This window comes from Stegodyphus dumicola, chromosome 10, assembly GCF_044657685.1.
Source record: "Stegodyphus dumicola isolate Sdum_Otavi_A_Nest chromosome 10, ASM4465768v1".
Classification (NCBI taxonomy): domain Eukaryota; kingdom Metazoa; phylum Arthropoda; class Arachnida; order Araneae; family Eresidae; genus Stegodyphus; species Stegodyphus dumicola.
Genome location: NC_140777.1, coordinates 183,269,561 through 183,290,112, shown reverse-complemented (window position 1 = coordinate 183,290,112; position 20,552 = coordinate 183,269,561). Strand labels below are relative to the sequence as shown.

Genomic DNA, 20,552 nt, shown 5'->3' with positions numbered 1-20,552 from the left:
TCATCACAATCGCAAAAGTCCTTCTTGGTGCTTCGAATTTTTTGCAAAAGAGTGTATACATCTTTTACACATCATACTCATTTAAATTCCTTGTGAAACAGAAAAAGATATAATTTAATATGCATCTGAAGAAACTTACCTTATTTAATGCCCTTAAACTGCTGACCATTCATTAATACATTAATTTTTTAAAACACTGAAAACTTTTAAAATCTGCATTTTAGTTAAAATTACAAATTACTTTATCCGAGAAAAAATTACATAAAAATTAATTTGTAAAAATAAACACGTTGAATTGAAAGATAAATATGAAATGTTTAATGGATTGTACACTGCAGGGGGAGGAGGGACAGTTCTACATCTCCTGTTCTAGTGGGCTGACTCACGAAACTCAAATTGCGTTTTCCATGTCTCTAAAGCAAGACTTAGGATACATATTAGATTTTTATATAGCATTGCTAACATAGGTATTTTGACACATAATCGGACTTTTTCTGAAATAACATATCAATTTTTTTCCATATTTTGATTTTACAACTCATATTATGCCCAGATATTTAATTTTGTAATTCTTGATGAGAAATTTATTGAGGAATTTAAAAATTTATCTTGGCACATTTTTTTTTTTTTTTCCCCAGTCTGAGCAAAGAATAATTCACTAGGGGAACTTCTTAATTTATAGCAGCCTATTTTTCTTCCCTTTTTCATTCTCCACGAGTAGAGGAAAAGTCATCATTCATACTTTAAGATAATTTTAACAAAGTGCGTAAACCACACTTTCATTATTAAATACAGCGAATTCCAAAATGCGCCAAAATGTAAATGCGCATATATCTTAGAAAATTTTGAATAAAAAACTCTATTTTTTTTTGCAGGTGTGCTTAAAAATGCATCTTTTTTAAGATGAAAGCAAAACTTTTATAGGTTATAATTCAAAATTTTTTTTGAAAAAGTAAAAATATAAATTTAAAACAAAAACATAAAAAATTTTATTTGGAATGAACCTAAATTTCGAAATGTGAAAAGAAGAATTAAATAAGTTTAATAAAAAAAGAGGTATTAATAAATATATATGAAATTCAATTAACACTGAGGAGCTAAAATTTTGAGAGCTAATTTTTTAAAAACTAGTTGTGCGAACTTTGCCAAACTATAGGATCGAAATATGAAAAAATATTCGCATGTCATCTCAGAAAAAGTCCTAGTCAAAATACCTATATTACAATGCTATATAGTATAAATCTAATACATATCTCAGGTCGCGGTTGAATTTCATCAATCGCCCCAGTAGAACAGGAGATATAGAACTGTCCCCCCCCCCTTTTTTGGCGCAGTGTATCTCAATCTACAAAGGAAAAATTATTTAAAATATTAACTTACAGGTCTAATGAAATTTTTGGTATTTGTACAGTGTATCTAGGAACTACACGAGTTCGTCTTCTAGGGGGACTTCGACTAGCCCTCCGTGGAGAACGAGAACGTTTCCTAGTAGGAGGAGAATACCGCTCTCGCTCCCTATATCTTTCTCGTCTTTCATCTCTTCTTGCTTCCCTTTCACGTTCTCTTTCACGCCTAGTAAGAGGTGGTGAATTATGTCGGCGTGTCATGTTTGACATCCTTTGACCTAAAAAATACAAAACAATTAGGAAGTTTCCATAGAGAAACTTAAGCTAAAGCTTCAGACATCTACATGAAATTATATCAGTTTATAAATTCTCCATTCAAAAGTAAATAATTCCAATTTTATTTTTAAACAGTTCCCAACTGAAGTAAACATAAAATTAAATTATAATTGAAATATAAAATGAAGGTGCTAATATCTTGCATGCTTAAATTGAGAACTCAAAAAATGGAAAATATTCACTAAATGGTAAAAGTTAGGTTATTTATTCTGACAAAATATAACTATTGTCTGTTTTATAGGAGATGCCTAACTGGAAGAATTTCAAAGGAAAATTGGCTATTATTCATACTGTACAAGGGGAATATGTAATTGTTTAGGGCATGGTTTCTTAAACTTTTTTCAGTCGCGACCCCCTTTTATAATTCAGATTTTTTTCGCGACCCCCAGGACCCCATAACATTAAAAAAATTTGTGGGACCCCATAAGTATTGTGCAAATCTGATATACTCATGAGTGAAATTGTCAATTTTTTCACTTGTACTGTAATATTACTATAGCAGTTTTAGGTCATTAACTATAATTTCTAATTTTAAGACAGAACAATGTGAAAATTTCAAATACGTAACAGACGAAATGACAGCATCACGTGTACAGCAAAGAAAATGAACATTTATATTATAAAAAGAATGCATCGAAACGTTTTCGTTTTTTTTCATCACGTGTACAGCAAACAAAATGAACGTTTATATTATAAAAAGAATACATCAAAACGTTTTCGTTTTTTTCTTTATCTGTATTGTCTTATCGTTATCTATTTTCAGATACATTGTGTAAACATATTTGGTAACTATAAAATTACTATAATTAAGAAATATCAAAACTGCTAAAATTTTAGGCAACTGCCCTGTTGCAGTTCCTGAGACCCCCTTGGCGGGTCGCGACTCACAATTTAAGAAACCCTGGTATAGGGCAAAATTTTATTTTAAAAAAATTACTAATTCTAAACAAAATACTTTATCAAAACTCACAAGCGATAAAATATAAATTCTAGGATAGTTGATTTAAAAAATTACTGAAATATAAATTATACATATTATCTGTATGGCAATATGCATAATTATGTACACACTAAGGTAATTATGAAATTTATAGTTATATATATATATATAAATTTAAAGTAACTAAATTAATTAATAAATTGGAATAAAAGCAAGGCAATTCCTCTATAATATAATATTGCACAGACGTATAAGAGGTTTAACACAATATCAAACTAATCCAATTAAAGAGAGAATTCATAGTAGAACAATGTCGAAAAATAAAAATGCGAAAGGGAAACTATACAAAATTTATACAAATAAAAATTAATCTTCTTTCATTGAAACTCCAATTCAGAACTCATCAGAACTTATATTATAGAGGATCAGAACTTATATTTCAGAGCTTATATTATAGAGGAATTGACTTGCTTTTATTCCAATTTAATAATTAATTTAGATGCTTTATGCTACTGCAATCCTGCAGCTATGATGCAGGACGGGTTTAAAAAAATATATTCTAATTTTTTAATTCTAATTTTTGGCCTATTTATATATTTCTTTATATATGTGTGTGTGTATAATAACAGCAAGGAAAAGACGGAGCCGTGTTGATGCATAACAGCTATATAGGATAGATCGTAGATCCATATTGAAGAGAAAGAATTCTGATTGTGTAGTATATTAATACGTTGAGTTCATAATACCTAAGAAACTTGGCAGTCGAGGCAGTTTTAATTCAATTTTTATTTCCGTTTGTGGTGATATTAATGTCATAAGAAGCAAGACCAGTGAAATTACATCCTAGCAGGATAGAGAGCGAAGCTGAAGTGCATAGTTATGCAAAATGGAAGCCTACAAAGAGAAAAGTTTTGGTTTCAGTTTCCAATTATTACATCATCAGCACTGTGCAGGCCATGCAAAATAGAATGATTTAGAAATGATGCAATCCAGAGAAGTTATTACGATTTTTAGCACAGAGAGAAAGAATTAAAGTTTTGCCGTTAGTTTAAATTATAATTTTGATTCACATATTTTTATCTTACATATGCCCCCTTCAAAGAGAAAAAGGCTTGGCGAAAGAAAAGCCTTTTCAGAAACAAGCATTAGAGAGTTAGCAAAACAAGGGAAATGCAATAGTGGAAAACAAATCATAAAAATTGATATAAATAATGTTTTAAAATAAAAAATCTTGTAGATATCATTTTTAATAATAAATTCAAATAAAAAATTCTGTTGAAATTTAAAAATCTTCAAGCTCATTTTTCTGTAAAGTCACTGAAGGAATGTCCTAATTTTTTCAAGAAACACTGGAAAAGTTCATAGGACTGCAAAATACTGATTATGATTCATTACATATATATATATATATATATATATATATATATTATATATATATATATATATATATATAATGCAGAAAATACACTTAATTACATCTGTGTTGAAAACATACATAAATTATACAGAAAATTCTACGAATGTTGATGAAAAATACATGCTCAGACAAAAGATGATTATCCAGAAGGAAGTAAACTTTCACTATATTGCAGTATAACACAAAATAAATTAAAGACAAATATTAATATCAGGGGAATGCAAAAAACTGAACACTGGAAATTAAGAGCTACATTTTCTTTAAAATTAACCTAAAGCATTGTGCTCATATGATTTCCTACAATAAACTACTAAAGTCGAAGTTTAGGGGTAAAAGTGTGCTGTACTATACTATATACAACTATTACAATAAAAATATAAAATTAAAATACTACTATAATCAGAAACAAAGAAAAAAGGATTTTAAGTAAAATCAGAATATTTATCTTACATTCTTACTCACCTTTGTCAATTATTTCCCCGTATTCTATTTCCTGAATCCAAGGATGCTGATTGTTATGCTGCATATTAATTCTTTGCTGCCCTACAGTATAAAGAATCTTTAAGTATATTCAAGAAATAGATTATATATAAGATGACTAATATGTTAAATTAACAGCATGCTTTTTCCACTATTACAAATAAATTTAGGAAAGTTGAAGTTAAAACATGGGCCATGAAATGTAATATGTTAAATTTGGAGTCACGATAGAATTTTTGAAAGATGTGTCTAAATTAGCAATATCCATGCACAATATATGTTCCAAACATAAAATTAAAAACTACATAAAATGAACAGCAAACATAGTATTATTTAACAGGCTTATATAGATAACTTTTTTAAGTTCTTGGTAAGTTTCTCACCAAATTTTACAATATTTAATACTTTGGCACAATTTGAGTCACAGAATCAAAATATGGAAAAAATAGGCTATGTCAAGCCAGAAAAAGTCTGATTTGTGTGTCAAAACACCTACATTAGAATAATACTATATATAAATTTAATGTATATCCTAAGCTGCAGTTTTTAGGTATGAAAAGCACAAGATAAATTTCATCAATCAGCCCAGTGGAACAAGAGGTATATAACTGTCCCATTTCTTTTGTGTGCGAAGAGTGTACATATATAATTATTACAAATATAAAGTATGTTTCAAAGTGGCAAATTTTCTGAATTAAAAAAAAAAAAAGAGGCTACGGGAAGGGGGGAATGGAATTTTTGATTACAATATTATTCACTATATTTATGGAATTTTTTTTTTTTTTTTTTGTTCCCACTGCAGTATTTTTAAGCATAAAAACTTAGAACTTACGGCATATTCGGAATATGAATTTACATACTTAGAAGATAGATGCAGTGCAAATTTTATATTTAAACAATTATATATAATAAAAAATTGGCAATTTATGCATTTATAAGAGAAAAAAACTACAGAAAGAAATGGTCTTGAATTTATCTTTGGACCCATAAACTGCTCTTTTTAAAAACTAAAACAATTTTAAAAATCAGAAATTAAATACATATCAAAAGCATTTTATATACATAAGGTCTGAAATAAAATTTGATAATACTAATTTTATTCTTTCAAAATATAATGTTAATAACAATTATGAATTTTCAAAACTGAACGTATAAACTGCCAATTTCAAATATTTATTTTTTTAACAATAAATTTCAGTTTCGAATATAAAATAAGCTGTCCTAAAATCAGGCTTATGAACAGTGATAAAATAAAAAATTGAAGAAAAAAATACAAGTTCCACAGTAGATAATCAATGAATCACAAAAATGCTTTACATACTATAAAAATCAAATAATAATCGCAAAAAGTAGCAGTCCTTTATATGACTTAACAGCCATGTATAAGCTACTGTTTTCAAAAGTTTATAATCATGGGAATAACAAGAAACATACGTGCATTGAGGCTTTCATAAAATATCTAAGGTGAACACCACATGACTACCATGTACAGCCTAGTAAATTATACATATTTTTTGCTGCACCTCATTTAAATACATTTCCTCAAATTTCATTAGAAATATATTTCTTATTCAATCAATTCAGTTCTCACTTTGTGGCAAGGCAAAAATACTAAATTCAAAGCATCTTCATTAAAAACTGTCAAATAAGAAAAATCCTAAAACACCAAATACAGTTTAAAAATAATTTTTGCAAACAAAATTAGAGTTTCTGAGCAAAAAGCAATTCAGGCAGCGGGCAGGAAGGCAAAATATTCGGTGCACAAAACTGAAAGTTTAACATTTCATACCACTTTACAAATAGACACTGAAGTAGCTGTACCAACAGACTTAAATTACCATTTTACCAAGAATTTCAAATGTAAACAAATGGTGGCCTCAATAGGTTTAACACACCACTTAAAGTTTGAAATTGTAGATAATTCCATGCAGATTAACTAAATGCATAAAAATCTTAAGTAGAACAAAAGAACAACATAATTCAATCACTTTTAAAGTAAAAAAAAATACACAATTTACTAACATATAAGAACCAAAAAAAAACTAGTTCACTGAACAGTGTTATAGAGTGGGAATAATATATATATGTTTGGTGCAGCCATTGCAACATAAAAGGGAGGTATACAACTACATGTTATAGCAGTCCCATACATAAAATTTCAACATTCTACAGCTACTCGTTTTAAAGTTATGCGAGATACATACATACAAACATCAAGAAAAAAATCTCTTCTGAATCCATTTTGCAATCTCTTTTGGCAAATAGTTCTTTACTTTATCTGTACATACAGATGTCATGCAAAAGCATTGTTCACATGGATTAGAGAGAGTGATCAAAATGGATATTTTCACTGAAATGTGATACCCAAAAGTTTTTACGATTATGATACTTTCTTTGATTTGTCAGTGTCCTGTTTGTATTATATTTTATTGTAATTTTTGTAATACTGATGTTGATATTAATAAATATAATCTTGTTATGAAAATTATGATTTCATAATATATGGAATATAACTGAACATTTAAATATGTAATGACACAGATTTTTTTCAACAATAGTGATCACGAGCAGAACTTATATATGACATGTTTCAATTAACACACTTAATGTAACAGAAAAATAGTATGATATCTAAAAAATGCTTATTCTAGAGTTTCTCAGAGTTTTCTAAATTTGATGGTAGTTAAGTAATGCAACAGAATTTTCCCAGCTGTTCCTTAACAGATAAACATAAATTATACAATGCAGGCAGCTGCTGTTATAAGCATGTGACTTCATCAGCCAGCATCACACAAATGTGACTTTACATAGCCATCAGTTATTGGCCATTATCATCCATAAATGATTCTTCAAGCCAGTGCTTATCAGCTGGCATCATGTAATGTCACATAAATGATTTTACAAACCAGTGATAACAACTGGCATCATGTTAATGGTTCGTGTTCTATGTAACTATTCCCCCAGCAGTTATCTGTCAGTATCACAGAAACAATGACATAATTCAACCAATACCAGCTACAAGGACATATGCATAGTTCTAGAAGCCACTGATTTCAGCTGGCATCTTAATAATGTGATTTCCAGGAATTATTTATCAGTGCCACATAAACATGACATCATTCGACCAGTGATTATCAGCTGCAATCATATATACAAGACTTGGAAAGCCAGTGAATATCATCTAGCTTCATGAAAACATGACGTCACATGGCCAGCAATTATCAGAGAGCAACATGTGAACGATTTCAATCTGCCAACATTCATCGCCTGGCATACATGCCTGTTCTGCTAGCATTAAGTATATGACACTTCTGTCTGATGTTCCTAATGTATAATTAAAATACCATATTATTAACTTGCTTTCTATAATAACTGTTGTATGAAAAAATTAAGATTACATTATCAGGTTTAATCATGGTTATTAAGATCTGTATACAAGTGACACTGGCATATGTTAAGGGTCTGACCATAATGGGCTGTCTTATCGCAGGTGTAAGGTTTATAAAGAAAGATTTTAATATAGGAAGGCACCACCACCTCCAGCTCTGGAAAAATCAAAAATCTATTTTCCTGCACTTAAAAACACGAAAGAAGTTCCTTCAAAGCCAAGCTACAGTGAAAAGCTCAAATCCTCTCACAGAAGTATTCCTAAGATGATGAATGACGCCATGACATGGATCTTTGATGAAAGCATACAGAAACTCCTCGAAACTATCATCAATTTAATAAAAAAAAATTCAGAAAGCTAAAACTCCAGCTGAAAAACTAAAAGCAGGGTTTAGAGCCACTCAGCGTCTCATGGACTTCGCTGAGAACGGAAATTAGTCACATGATGGAGAAACACAGCTTTTCAAGAACTCACTACACGAGCGATCATAACACAGCGATAAAGTATACTTAGACCTTCAACTACGGCTTGCAGCACAGGTGTTGTTTCTGTCGAACTCATTTATTTATTTATTTTATTTTACTTTTTTTTTTTTTTTTTTTTTTTTTTTTTTTGTGTGTGTGTGTGTGTATTATTCCCTGTTTTAAGAAATCTGCAATCCTGCAAACTGTACCCTGTTATTCCACTGTCACTTTCAGATTTCTCACGTATTCGAAAATCAACATCCTGTTACACCGAGTTAGTGATCAAACACAGAGACCCCTTTTGCGAACCTCTCTGAGTTTGCCTGAGTCGACCGTAATGGGCAGCCCACCAACCTGTTAATACTGATCAAAAGAGGTGAATAACAGTGTGTTCATTCTGTACAAATTTAAAATGAATTGCTATTATAGTACTACAACATACGAAAACAAAAGTCACAGATATGTTAGGCACATGTGTATAACAGCTCAGGGCTTCTTAAACTTTTTTCAGTCTTGACCCCTTTTTATTACAGAGACTTTTTCCTGACCCCAGAACCTCATAATATTTACGAAAATTTTGTGGGACCCCATAAGCATGAGGTAAATCTGACACACCGTCGATTTTTTCACTTGTACTGTAATATACTGCTGCTGCTTTAGGTCATTAATTTCTAATTTTAAGACATAGAACAATGTGAAAATTTCAAATAAGTAACAGATGAAATGACAGCGTAACGTGCAAAGGCAAGTAAAGTTTATATTATTTTAAAAAAAAAAAAAAATGCATCGAAACGTTTTTGTTTTTTCTTTGTCTGTATTGTCTTATCTTTATCTATTTTCAGATACATTGTGTAAAAATATTTGGTAATTGTAAAATTATTATAATAAGTTCAAGAAACATCAAAATTGCTAAAATTTTTGGTGAACCCCTGGCTGCAGGTCCCGTAGCCCCCATGGGGATCGCAACCCACAGTTTAAGAAACTCTGTAACAGCTCCAATATCTTCACAATGATCAAACAAACATTTCTATGAAAAAGAGTATTTTACTTCACATTTGCAGTTAAATATTAAACCAAATGTTTTCTATAAAAGGTAACATTGGTTGACAACTAACATCTTAAAAATCAAAAGGAACAAATTACCCTCCGTAAATGAAATCAAGTAATTTAAAATTTTAACAATATGCCATTTGGTCAAATTTTGCATATTTTTCAAGATTTATAAAAAATATAAAAATACACAATTAATAAAAATTATTTTAAAAGTCACACTGAATTTATAAGAAAACTAAGTTGTATTATTCTCTACATTTGCAGTGTTAATATCTGCAATTATCTGGAAACTAATTCATAAGCAGTTAATACACAACATTAAATCACATTAACCTAAACCATAACTTAAGCAACATTTAAGATTTAAATAACTTAACATTTTAAATAATGTTTTAGCAGCCTGCTTTTTAATACTTTGAAGCTAACTAAAATTGTTTTTATGTACTATCATGAACAGGATTTGTATACATTTCTTTAAATGGAAATTAAGGCTTTTTAAATGCCATCAATGAAAAAAATTTGAGGATCTATCAGCAAAAAGAACTGAATAAATGTAAGCAATCATCCATGCAACTGAATTCTCTCTTGCAATTTTACTTTAACCCTTTGAAGAAATGGTCTGAAATACTGGCATTGTATGCAAACAAACAGATCAAAGTCGAAAACATAGCACACAAGATCAGCCATTTATGACCATTATTTGACAATGATTTTTGAAAGAAATAGACAAATAATGTCAGCCCAGACTGCAAGAGAGTTTGCTCCAGTTACAGGAACATGACTATGCAGATAAACCAAGAGTATTAAACTGCATTTAAGAGGGCTGTATGTAAGGATATTCATGTTTCATGTTCCACTAAACTTGGGCTGTGAAATGCACCCAACTACAATAACGTGGAGATCATCAAGTGTGGAATACCAGAAACTGAAGCCCTGTTTTATTCATCTTCATCTTTGTTATGAGAGTAGTTTCAGATGTATTACAATCTGGTTGGGATATAATATATGCAATAAAGCCTGAAAAGAAAACAACCATGAAAGGCATCATTAAAGGTAATGGAATAATAGTACAGGCCATCATTCTGAATGGCAGCACTGATCTAACCATTTTTATTAGTGCAATTATGAATGCTGAAAGATACAGAGATAAGTTTCCTGATCTTTATGTCACACTGTTTAGAAGCACAGTTGGTAATAACTTCTTCCTAAAGAATACTTGTGCCTATTACACTCTCTGCATGCTCTACATATTTTCCAGATTTAAGATTGATAACAACACATATGGAATGTACCCGTAACACAACTCATAGAGACTGACAATTTGTCTATCAATATGATAAAAATTGTAATTTGCAAGCTTGGGAACTCTCCCTAGCTGGAATTTAGTCTCTTGGACAAGAATAATGTGAAAAACCTGAAATGCTACGTAGGAGCTGCAATGATGCCAAACTTGCATCACTGCAGCCCCTACCTAGCATTCTCCTGGATCTTCAAGTCTTTAATCATGAATAAATTTTGTTAACACAGAATTCCTGGACATCCTAATGCACAGCATAGAAAAGTCGCTGTAATTTTTGCATTTTGGTCAGCAATGACCACATATATTCCAAAAATCCCACGAAATCCACAAATCACCAAATCAAAACATGAAAACTGATTTTTAAATCGCCAAAATAAAAATCCCAAAACCTGGCATAATATACACAAATGAATTAATATCACAGACAGATAAAAAGGTTGTTTTGGGTGAAATAAAGAAAATAAAGCTGAATTTCTGCACTTTACACACAAATCTAGTGAAAAAATTTACAAACTACCAGAATTTTTAGTCATTTTGCAAAACAAATTGCACAATGCATTAAAAAAGCAATATTGTATGTAAGATTTAAAAACTATGGCAGTATTCAGAAAATTTACAAGCAGAATTAATCTAATTGTCTATAAATTTTACTGGAATCTACAATCTGAGAGAAAAATTACCTCAATAGCCATCACCACAGTAAACATTTATTTATTTATTTTTTTAATTTGACTCCTCATTTTTTTCTCCCAAGGAAATATTCTAGATGTTCTTTTTCCAGATCTGTTCCTAACAGTTCTGGAACAAGAGCAGCTGAATTCTTCACAGAAATATGTCACGCTCTTAAGATTCAGAGACTTCTGATAATAGCAGATTTTCTTCAAACTACTCTTCCTCTTTTTAAGAGCTATATTCCTTTTGTTCATATACTTAAAGAATTTATGACTTCACTGATAACAGTACTTAAAGCATAGCCTGCATGAAATCCAACCTTCAACTTTTCAGAAGGTCAAGTTTGTGACAGAGTAGGTTGTAAGATCAAAGATCAAGAACTATTTTCATTAAAGACAGTATTCTTGTTGATAATATCTATTTTGATAGATTGGGCGAACAACCAGATTTACCAAAATTGTTGTTTTAGGTAGATGATTTTTCGTTGTTGTTTACAGTACCAATCTGCGATTACAGATTACACATACATTCCATTACAAGACAAATAATTCTATATTCATCTGAAATGTTAATTTACACAAAGAATAACAGTCACACAAAAGAAAATGAAAATGTCAACTAAAAATTAAGAACCATCTGCAAATCTTGACTGAAACAGAGAACTTTTAAAGACCATACAAACACTGTATACAGTACAAAGTCCGTAATCTGGACTCGTCGGGACTTCGGCGATTCCGGATTAGGGATTTTTCCAGATTCTAGATCATCAATTTAAATCTGGTAAGATGGCATGCAGAAATTATGCAATTAAAAATATGAAACCGTAATTTATGAAATAAAGAGCAATTATGATCTAAAGGGTGTCAAATTTTACAAAAAAAAAAGCTTAATATTTATGTGTTTACTTTATTAATCATTTCTTTCAATGCGTGCATACGTAATGTATGCACATTCTCTACGCGCATTGTGTAAAGTTTGTGGCTGTAAGGTCGGGATTATAGATCATTCCAGGTAATGGACATCTGGATTATGGACTTTGTACTGTATATAGTAAAAGCTGAAAATGAACACTCATAACCACAGTTATCTTCATGAACATGAAGAAAGTGAAATTATCACAGTCATTTAATGATTTAGGTAAAATAATATCAAATTCATACCTAATGTTTCCATAACTGCCATTTCCTGTTGTACTTGCCACCGTCCAGCTTGAGCAATATTTGAAAAAGCATTCTGATTATTTGCCATATTCGCAATGGCTGCATTCATATTTACACCTTGAGATACATTTATTCCTACAGATACAGGTGAAGCAACAACAGCAGCTATTGGTGCTTGCTGTAAAGTAGGATGGCCATTGTTAGCTTGTTGCATATTTAACTACAATGGGGTGGAGAAAGAACAGCAATTTAATCTGTGCAATAAAAAACCATAATAAATCTATACATTTACATATGAAAAAATTCAATATTTTAAACTGTTACTTTTACAGTTTTTGAAAATAAGGTTATTTCTTAAATACTATAGTTACTCATCTCTTCCTTGTATACTTTCCCCTCTAGGGTCAGAAACTTTTGATTTATGGTAACAATGTAAATGTATGCACAAACATGAAAGCATTTTGTGCAAGTAAAAAGAAAATGACTAAAAATGAGAAGTCTTTTAAAATACATAATATAATAATACTACGATGTATTTATGCGTGCTTTCTAATGTGTTTTCTCTTCAGAAATAGTATACATTACATATTTTTGTACTCCTAGTTTTCAAGCAGTAAAATTAGTAGGAAAGGGGGGCATACAGAAATGCATACAGTAAATCTAATATAACATGATTATAATGAAGTGGTTAATAACATAACATCACTATATATATAGAACTATCTTTCCGGCTAGAGTAAAAATTATAATACTGCTACTATGTATGTTAGAAATGGCTTGGTATGGTATACTTAATTATGACAATGCAATTTGAGGGCTACCCACTTAGAAATGCCTTCATGAAACACTTCCTAAAGGAAACTGACTCATATACACGTTACATATGGGCAAAAAAATGTGAATGAAAATACAGTCAACCCGTTTGTGGGATTTGAACCTCTGACCAAACTACCAGTTTTCAGAGATTTGATGTCTTACAGTTGAACTTTTCATCACCCCCCACCAACAAAAAAAAAAAAAAAAAAAAAAACTGCAAAATAGCAGTATTATTTTATTGATATCTTGAATTCTGCAGCATTCTACCTTTTTGCAATTGTTGTATTGGCATGGAACACTTTCAAAGGAAAACTGACTTATATACAGTTACATATGGGGAAAACCACGAAAATGCCAATGCTGGAAAATATATTGACATCTCAAATTGTGCAGCATTCTACCTTTTTGCAACTGTTGTATTGGATTTATTAAATTATGCCAAAGCATAAAAACACTATCTCATAGTAAGGATGACTTCAGGGAGGATTTTTCAAGGAAAACTGGTTTATATTTACATTACATACAGGAAAATTACAAAAACTCACATGCATCCAACTCATTACTGAGATCTAAACCCAAGATGAATTACCAGTATTCGATGGTCTTACTGCTCAGCTACTGGTGGATTGCGACTGTTATAAAAAACTCACTATAACACCTGTAGTACTACTTAATGATTAGAATTTCCAAACTTAATATTTTAATCCTTCATTTTCATTAATTCTTAAGCACACACATGTATTTTCAAAACATTAATATGTGTATGTGTAAATATTTAGTCCAAATTAAATGCCATAATCCCACAGACTTGGCTACCCTCCCCCTGCTCCAAAAAAGGTACTTTAATGGATTAGAGTGATCTGCTTAATAACAGGTGTTCTCAAACTCACGAAAAAGTTACATTGCAAATGACTATTCATACCATGAATTTGTTCATGAAATGTTATTGGGTTCACTATGCATATTTTCATCTGGGAGGGTCATATCAAAACAGATATGAACATCTTTACAACAGTACGAATGTGCTTAAAATTCTCTCAAATTCTTTTTTGGTAGAAATTCGCCACTATATCTCTACTCTGACTTACCATTTATCCTCTGCTTATCAATATTAGTAATATCACTGCCTTTGTTCCACCTGCAAAATCTCAGTGGTGGAACTAAAGGTATAGACAGGGCACACATGAAAGTGGAAAATTTTAACAGTTCTTTTATACTGGACACTCAATAAAAGTAGAAATTATTTTGGATTATACACCCATATATGACACAGTTTGGAAAGCCTGATGTCAAAATAATTTTGACAAGCATCAGATATAATCACCTTTTTTAGCATGCAGTGTCTATATAACAAAACAAAACAGAAACAAAAAAACTAACCTGCACTACTTGATTAGGAAGAACTTGGATTCTAGTAGCATTCCATTTGAAAGGCATGTTAGGATTGTATGTAGCTTCAACAAGGACTCTTTCCCCAGCTTTTGGTACATTGCCTTTTACAGCACTAAAAGTATGAAATAAAAAATAATCAAGCACAAAATGCAAACTTCTTTCTTGAACAAAAGTTTTATGAATATCATATAAATACTTAATCAGAATGTTTAACTCTATCATGGGAGCATAGTCACTGAAATTACAGTTAATTACTAAAGTTTTCACTTTCTTCAAACATAAGTCAAATTCAAACATAAGTTTCATTCTTGCAAAGTTAGCAGGTTTGCATTTATCAGATGCTAACTTTGCAAGAATAAAAATCAGTACTTTTGAAAAAAATTCTGAAAAAAGTGCAAAGTGAATTTTAACGAGGAAACTGATACATAGCTAAATGCAAATAGCCAAAAACTAAGAAAAAAATCACAATAACCTGTTCAAAAATAAGCCAATTCGGTACTTTTCCGTTTTTCCGGCGCAAACAATAAAGTCGCCAATAATGGTACAACTGATGCCAAACAGAATATCCTCGCTGGTAACCTTTTACGATTCATTTTCAAAACAAGTCGCAGCCTTTTCTTATCAGATTGATTGTTTCTTTCAATACTGGCATACAATTACAAAGAATGTTTACAATATAGTCAAATTTTATGCCCTAAGACCATTCGTGATAATTAAGTCAATTAGGATGCAATCACACCGCTCACCCGTAGGCAAAAATATAGAAAAGGCAAAATTAAGGGTTAAATTCATCTGTTAGAATATGAGGTTTTACATAATTTCTGAGCAAGCTATTCGTACAAATTGAAATAATTCTCGCATTTAAACTTGTATTCCAAATTAAGATTTAACTTGAAATTAATGTAGATAATGTAGATAATTACTGAGAGAATTAGAAGTTTGTAGAGTAGTTTACGTGAGATGAGATCACTTGGGGTCACGTGATATGAACCGGCAAATCAGGATGTTGAACATTAAAGCATAGTAAATTCTTAAATTAATGTCTTTTTACAAATTTATTGTCTTTATTTATTGGCTTTTAACAAAATTTTAAACCATATTAAAATGTTTATGCCTTCAAAATAAAAAATTCTTAGAACTAACATTTGTTAACATTTTTTATGTGTATATTGTATGCTGTCGCCAACAAAGTCTGCTTGGCGAGATTTGTGCCGGCAAAACAGAAAAGTATCACCAATTCATATAAAATTTGAATATGTTGTCAAACAAGTATTACCAAGTAAAACTGCATTATGAGAATTAGTGGTGCTGCAATCAAAATGCGTCATCTGTGAGGAGCATAAAATTGCATGTTTCACAGCAAGCCTGCACATTTCGCTGTAATACTGATATAAGAAATCTGAGATAGCCAATCTGTAACAATGACCTCCAGGCATCATTTGCCTTACGAACTGTGATGGGGAGCTACTGGGAGACTAGAGGCAGGACAAAATCAAATAGAAGTGACCTGATGGCTAAATGCGAGTCCTTCTGTGGATCATAGGCAACAATTTCTAAACACAAATTCGGCATCCACAAGGTTCAGCCAAGGATGGCCAACTGCTATGATGAGGGCTGATGACCGATATTTGTTGTTATGCGCATATGAAGGAATAGACCCTCAACTAGATTTTCCTTCGCCGCAGCCACTGGAAGGTTGGTGATTTGGAGAGAACATAGAACCCATTATCATCTATCAAACATATATGAAAAAGATGCATACAGAGGAGGCAATATCTGTTTGGGATGGTATCTCTTTGGGTATCTTTTTACGTGGAACCAAGAATACTCAGGCCTGCAGAGATAACATCCTTGACGCTTCTGTGCACCCTTATGTCAGGACAATAGGTAATAATTCCCTGCTAGAGGACGACAACACTAGATCGCACAGGGCTAATATTGTTGATGATTGTCCTCAGCAGCAAATAATTCAGTGCATGGAATGGCCAGCTCAATCACCAGACCTGAAGCCTTGGTTGGGATGCTTTAAGAAAAGGCATAGTTGCTCTCAATCCTCCTCTGCACACCTTCGCCATGCTTGCAACTGCTTTGGAATAGCAGTGGATTCCTACGGAAGTGACAGACAGGACTGTGGAGTCAGTAGGAAAAATGACAGACTCTGTCTCCTGGAATTTTACAGACTATGACTCGGACTCCCTCATATATATGTAAACATATACACGTGTTACAGCTTATTTTTTTTAAATACAAAAGAAGTAATAAACGCTACAGGAAAAAAAAAATTGATGGCATAGCAGATTACGTATATTAATTAACATCTGTTATGAAATGGAAAAACTGGCATTAGTAAATTCTAAGAAACAGCATAGCTTCCGCAAGATCTTCTTTGTTTGAGGACAATAGGTCCGATTTGATAAACTTCAGAGCTGAGAATAGTCTTTCCATACTAACTTCATTAGGAGGAAGAGCTGTTACTGTTAGGGCTACTTCTTTTAACTTTTCAGGATAGATTTGTACAAGTTCTAAAAGAGGTGTCTTGCAAGAACAATCATATTTCTTCAAGGGCTGTGTAGAAATCTTGTTTGTAGTTTTTTTTTTTTTTTTTTTTCCTAGCTAAAGTCTCTTGGTTCTTTATTTTCATTCACTTTGCCTTAGCCTTTTCAATATTATCAAAATATTTCCCCAAATCTAATTCATCAATGGAAGAGGATGATAGATTCAGTTGCAAAGTCTGGAGGCTGTCTTGATTTGAATACTCCAGTTGTTCTGAGAATAATTTCATTCTTAGTGAAAGTTCATAGATGGCTTTCTTTGTCTTTTTAATTTGTTTGTCATCCAAGAAAATTCAGTGTTTTGGATCTACATATATTGAACGCAGCAAGATCTCATTATCTAGCAAACTAGTTTCTCTGTTCTCTCAACGGAATTACTTCTAGCAAACTAGTTCCTTTGAGGAAATGATTCCTTCTGCAATAAACCATCCCATTTTAAAAAGAACAAACATCACATTTTTCCATTCTTGCAAAAACAAACCTCCTGTTAATTCTTCAGATTATAACTTTTTGTGACTATATAAACAGGAACAGGACGGTGGAAACAACATATATAACAGGACAGTGGAATTCTGCAAGATCATTCCACCGTCTTACTATTAGTGATATATTAGGGTTATCTACATTTTCTAAAAAAGTTCTTAATTCTAATAATCTCTTTATCATCAAAAATGTTCTTGCCCATCATGTTGCTGTCAATAATTGCTCCTTTTCCTTGCTGCTAGCCTAGATTTAATAATGAGATTTGTAGCATGGGTACCAATGAGATTTGTAACATCTGATGCATTTTGCAACCATAAGCTCCTTTTACTTGTTGTGAATTATGTTACAATAATGCCCTCTATGAGCTGAAGAAATAACTAAATGAATTAGTTTAATGAATAATGAAAAATATCACATCCATCCTTCTCCCTTATATTTATTGATATGTCAATCAAATGGAAAATAACTGAATATTATTAATATATATAGTCCATAAATAATAATAACTCAGTTTGTCATTATTTGTTTCTCAATTGACTTTAATTTCATTTCAAATTGAAAAAATTTTGTCCAACAAAAACTGGAGTCGGCTCCGACTTCTTTTACCCAAAATTCTGCTGACTCTTATTTCGACTCCACAGCTCTGGTGACAGACTACATACCTGACAGCATCATACATGGTTGTATGCGTTGTATTGCTTCTAAGGAAGATACTCCATACTCAGGTAATTTTCCTATGCCAAACCCTGATAGATCGGTTTTGTTCATTTTACACATATGCTGATTTCTGTAGGATCATAAGTGTCTGGTAATTTCTTTTCATGTTATTTTATGCCCACCAGCAGCCGAGCGGTAAAATCGCTGAACACTGGTAGTTCGGTCCGAGGTTCGAATCCCGCGAACGGGCTGGCTGCATGGGTGTTTTCGTGGTTTTCCAAAAGTGTAACATGTATACAAGCCAGTTTCCCTTAGAAAGTCCTTCACAAAGGCATCCCTCCCCTTAGGCAGATAGCCCTAGTGTGCTTTGCCGTAATTAAATACACCACCACACCACCATGGTATTTTATACCTTACTATGTGTTGTATATTGTTAGTCAGTTTCATTAAATTCTATATATAACTTTTAGAGTAATCATCATTTTTTGTGATTTTTCCTTAATTAATGATAAATTTTCAAAGAATTATAGGGGTGGGACACTTATTAAAAAAAACAGAGAATTAGACAACTGAAATTAATTTAACTTGGAGTAACTTTTTTGCGTTTGCCAAAAAATAATTCAAAAACGTGTTTTATAAAATTTATATCTTGCATAAATTTCAGAATCAAGACATTCAAAAATAAAAATGAAAACGGTTATAAAACAAGACAGGGTGAAAAAATAAATAATTTAACTTAATTAAAATAAAGATATGTTATCTTTGTTTTAATGATATTATATTAGCATTATTAAAATGATTACAAAATAGTCATGAAATTTACAAACAAATGAATTGAAATTTTGCAAATTCACAATAAAATTGCTAAAATATGATTACGTTGAAAATTTAGATTTGACAAAAGAACTTATATTCCAAAAAAAAGATAGATTTTCTTGTTTTTGATGTTGTAATCTTATGCACAGATTTGTTTGGATACAAAAACTTTATGGCCAATTTTGCACGATACTTCAGGATTAAAGTGTTTGCTTTGGCCAACTGCCAAAACTGGAAGAGTAACCAATACAACTTCTTTTTTCCACAGAAGAAATTAAATACTATCACAATGGGTCACTTTCTATTTTTGCCTCCTTGTGCTCCTACTTCTAGCCGTGTAATAATCATGGAACACCTTATGTCAAGCACCAAAAGGTTTCAACTATCAGAAGAGTAAGTAAAATTGCTCCACACATAATAGAGTAGCAAGGCGCCCAGACGGTTTAGTGATTAGGGAAGCCTGACTGCAATATTAAAGGGCACGGGTTCGAATCCCGCAGAAGGCATGGCTGTAAAACTGTCTGTCTCTTCATAGGAGGCAAAGGTGGTGCACCTATTAGGTGCCTCCATAATAAAGAGACCACCACACCTGGCCTTTTCATTGCCAGAATTTAGTCAGTCAAATATTAAAAGAGTATTCTTATTTGAACAGAAAAACAATCAAAAGAGATACTTTTCATTTCTGTAAAGAATGAATAAAATCAAGAAACATCTGTAATCTTACCATATATTTCATATTATACATAAAAACAGTATAATAATTCAATGCATATTTTACCTGATCTGAAAGAAAACATCTTCATCCACAAAACCAAAATTCTCATGCAACTTTGTCACTGTCCCAGTAAATACTCTATGTTTGTACTGTTGTTGCTGTGATGCTTGGTGCTGCTGCTGTGCTGAATGTTGCTGTGCCACAGCCGCTGCTGCTGCAGCTGCAGCAGCCTGTTGTACAACAGCAGATTGGTGCGGATGAGGTTGAGGAGCTTGGTACTGCGTAGTCTGTGCTAAGAGTCGAGGAGCAGGATAGCTAACAGTTGCAACTTGAGTCGTAGCAAGAGAAGTTGGGAGAGCTACACCAGGCTGAGGTAAGCGAGCGATCTCAACTACCATACCACTCTATTTCAGAAATAAATATTAATGTTTTAGAGGCTAGTCAAAAGATTTTTCAGTTTATGTTACATATGTTTATACATAGATAGAGAGATTTGGGCTTATGAATAAAAGAAATTCAAAATATTCTATCTGATTTTTAAAACCTCCAGTACACTAGGTTTTAG

The 20,552-nt window shown here is 31.7% G+C and overlaps 1 protein-coding gene across 3 annotated transcripts in view; it reads right to left on the bottom strand.

The window, feature by feature from the left end:
* LOC118179963 (cell division cycle and apoptosis regulator protein 1-like) overlaps positions 1 to 20,552 on the bottom strand; it is a 115,333-nt gene that overhangs the window by 71,057 nt on the left and 23,724 nt on the right. For all 3 annotated transcript variants that reach the window (XM_035349123.2, XM_035349127.2, XM_085825982.1), the window contains 5 exons: positions 20,051 to 20,391; positions 14,753 to 14,876; positions 12,557 to 12,776; positions 4,502 to 4,582; positions 1,381 to 1,624 (listed from right to left, as the gene is read on the bottom strand). In XM_035349123.2, the coding sequence (XP_035205014.1) occupies positions 1,381 to 1,624; positions 4,502 to 4,582; positions 12,557 to 12,776; positions 14,753 to 14,876; positions 20,051 to 20,391 (1,010 nt within the window). The remainder of the gene's footprint in view (positions 1 to 1,380; positions 1,625 to 4,501; positions 4,583 to 12,556; positions 12,777 to 14,752; positions 14,877 to 20,050; positions 20,392 to 20,552) is intronic.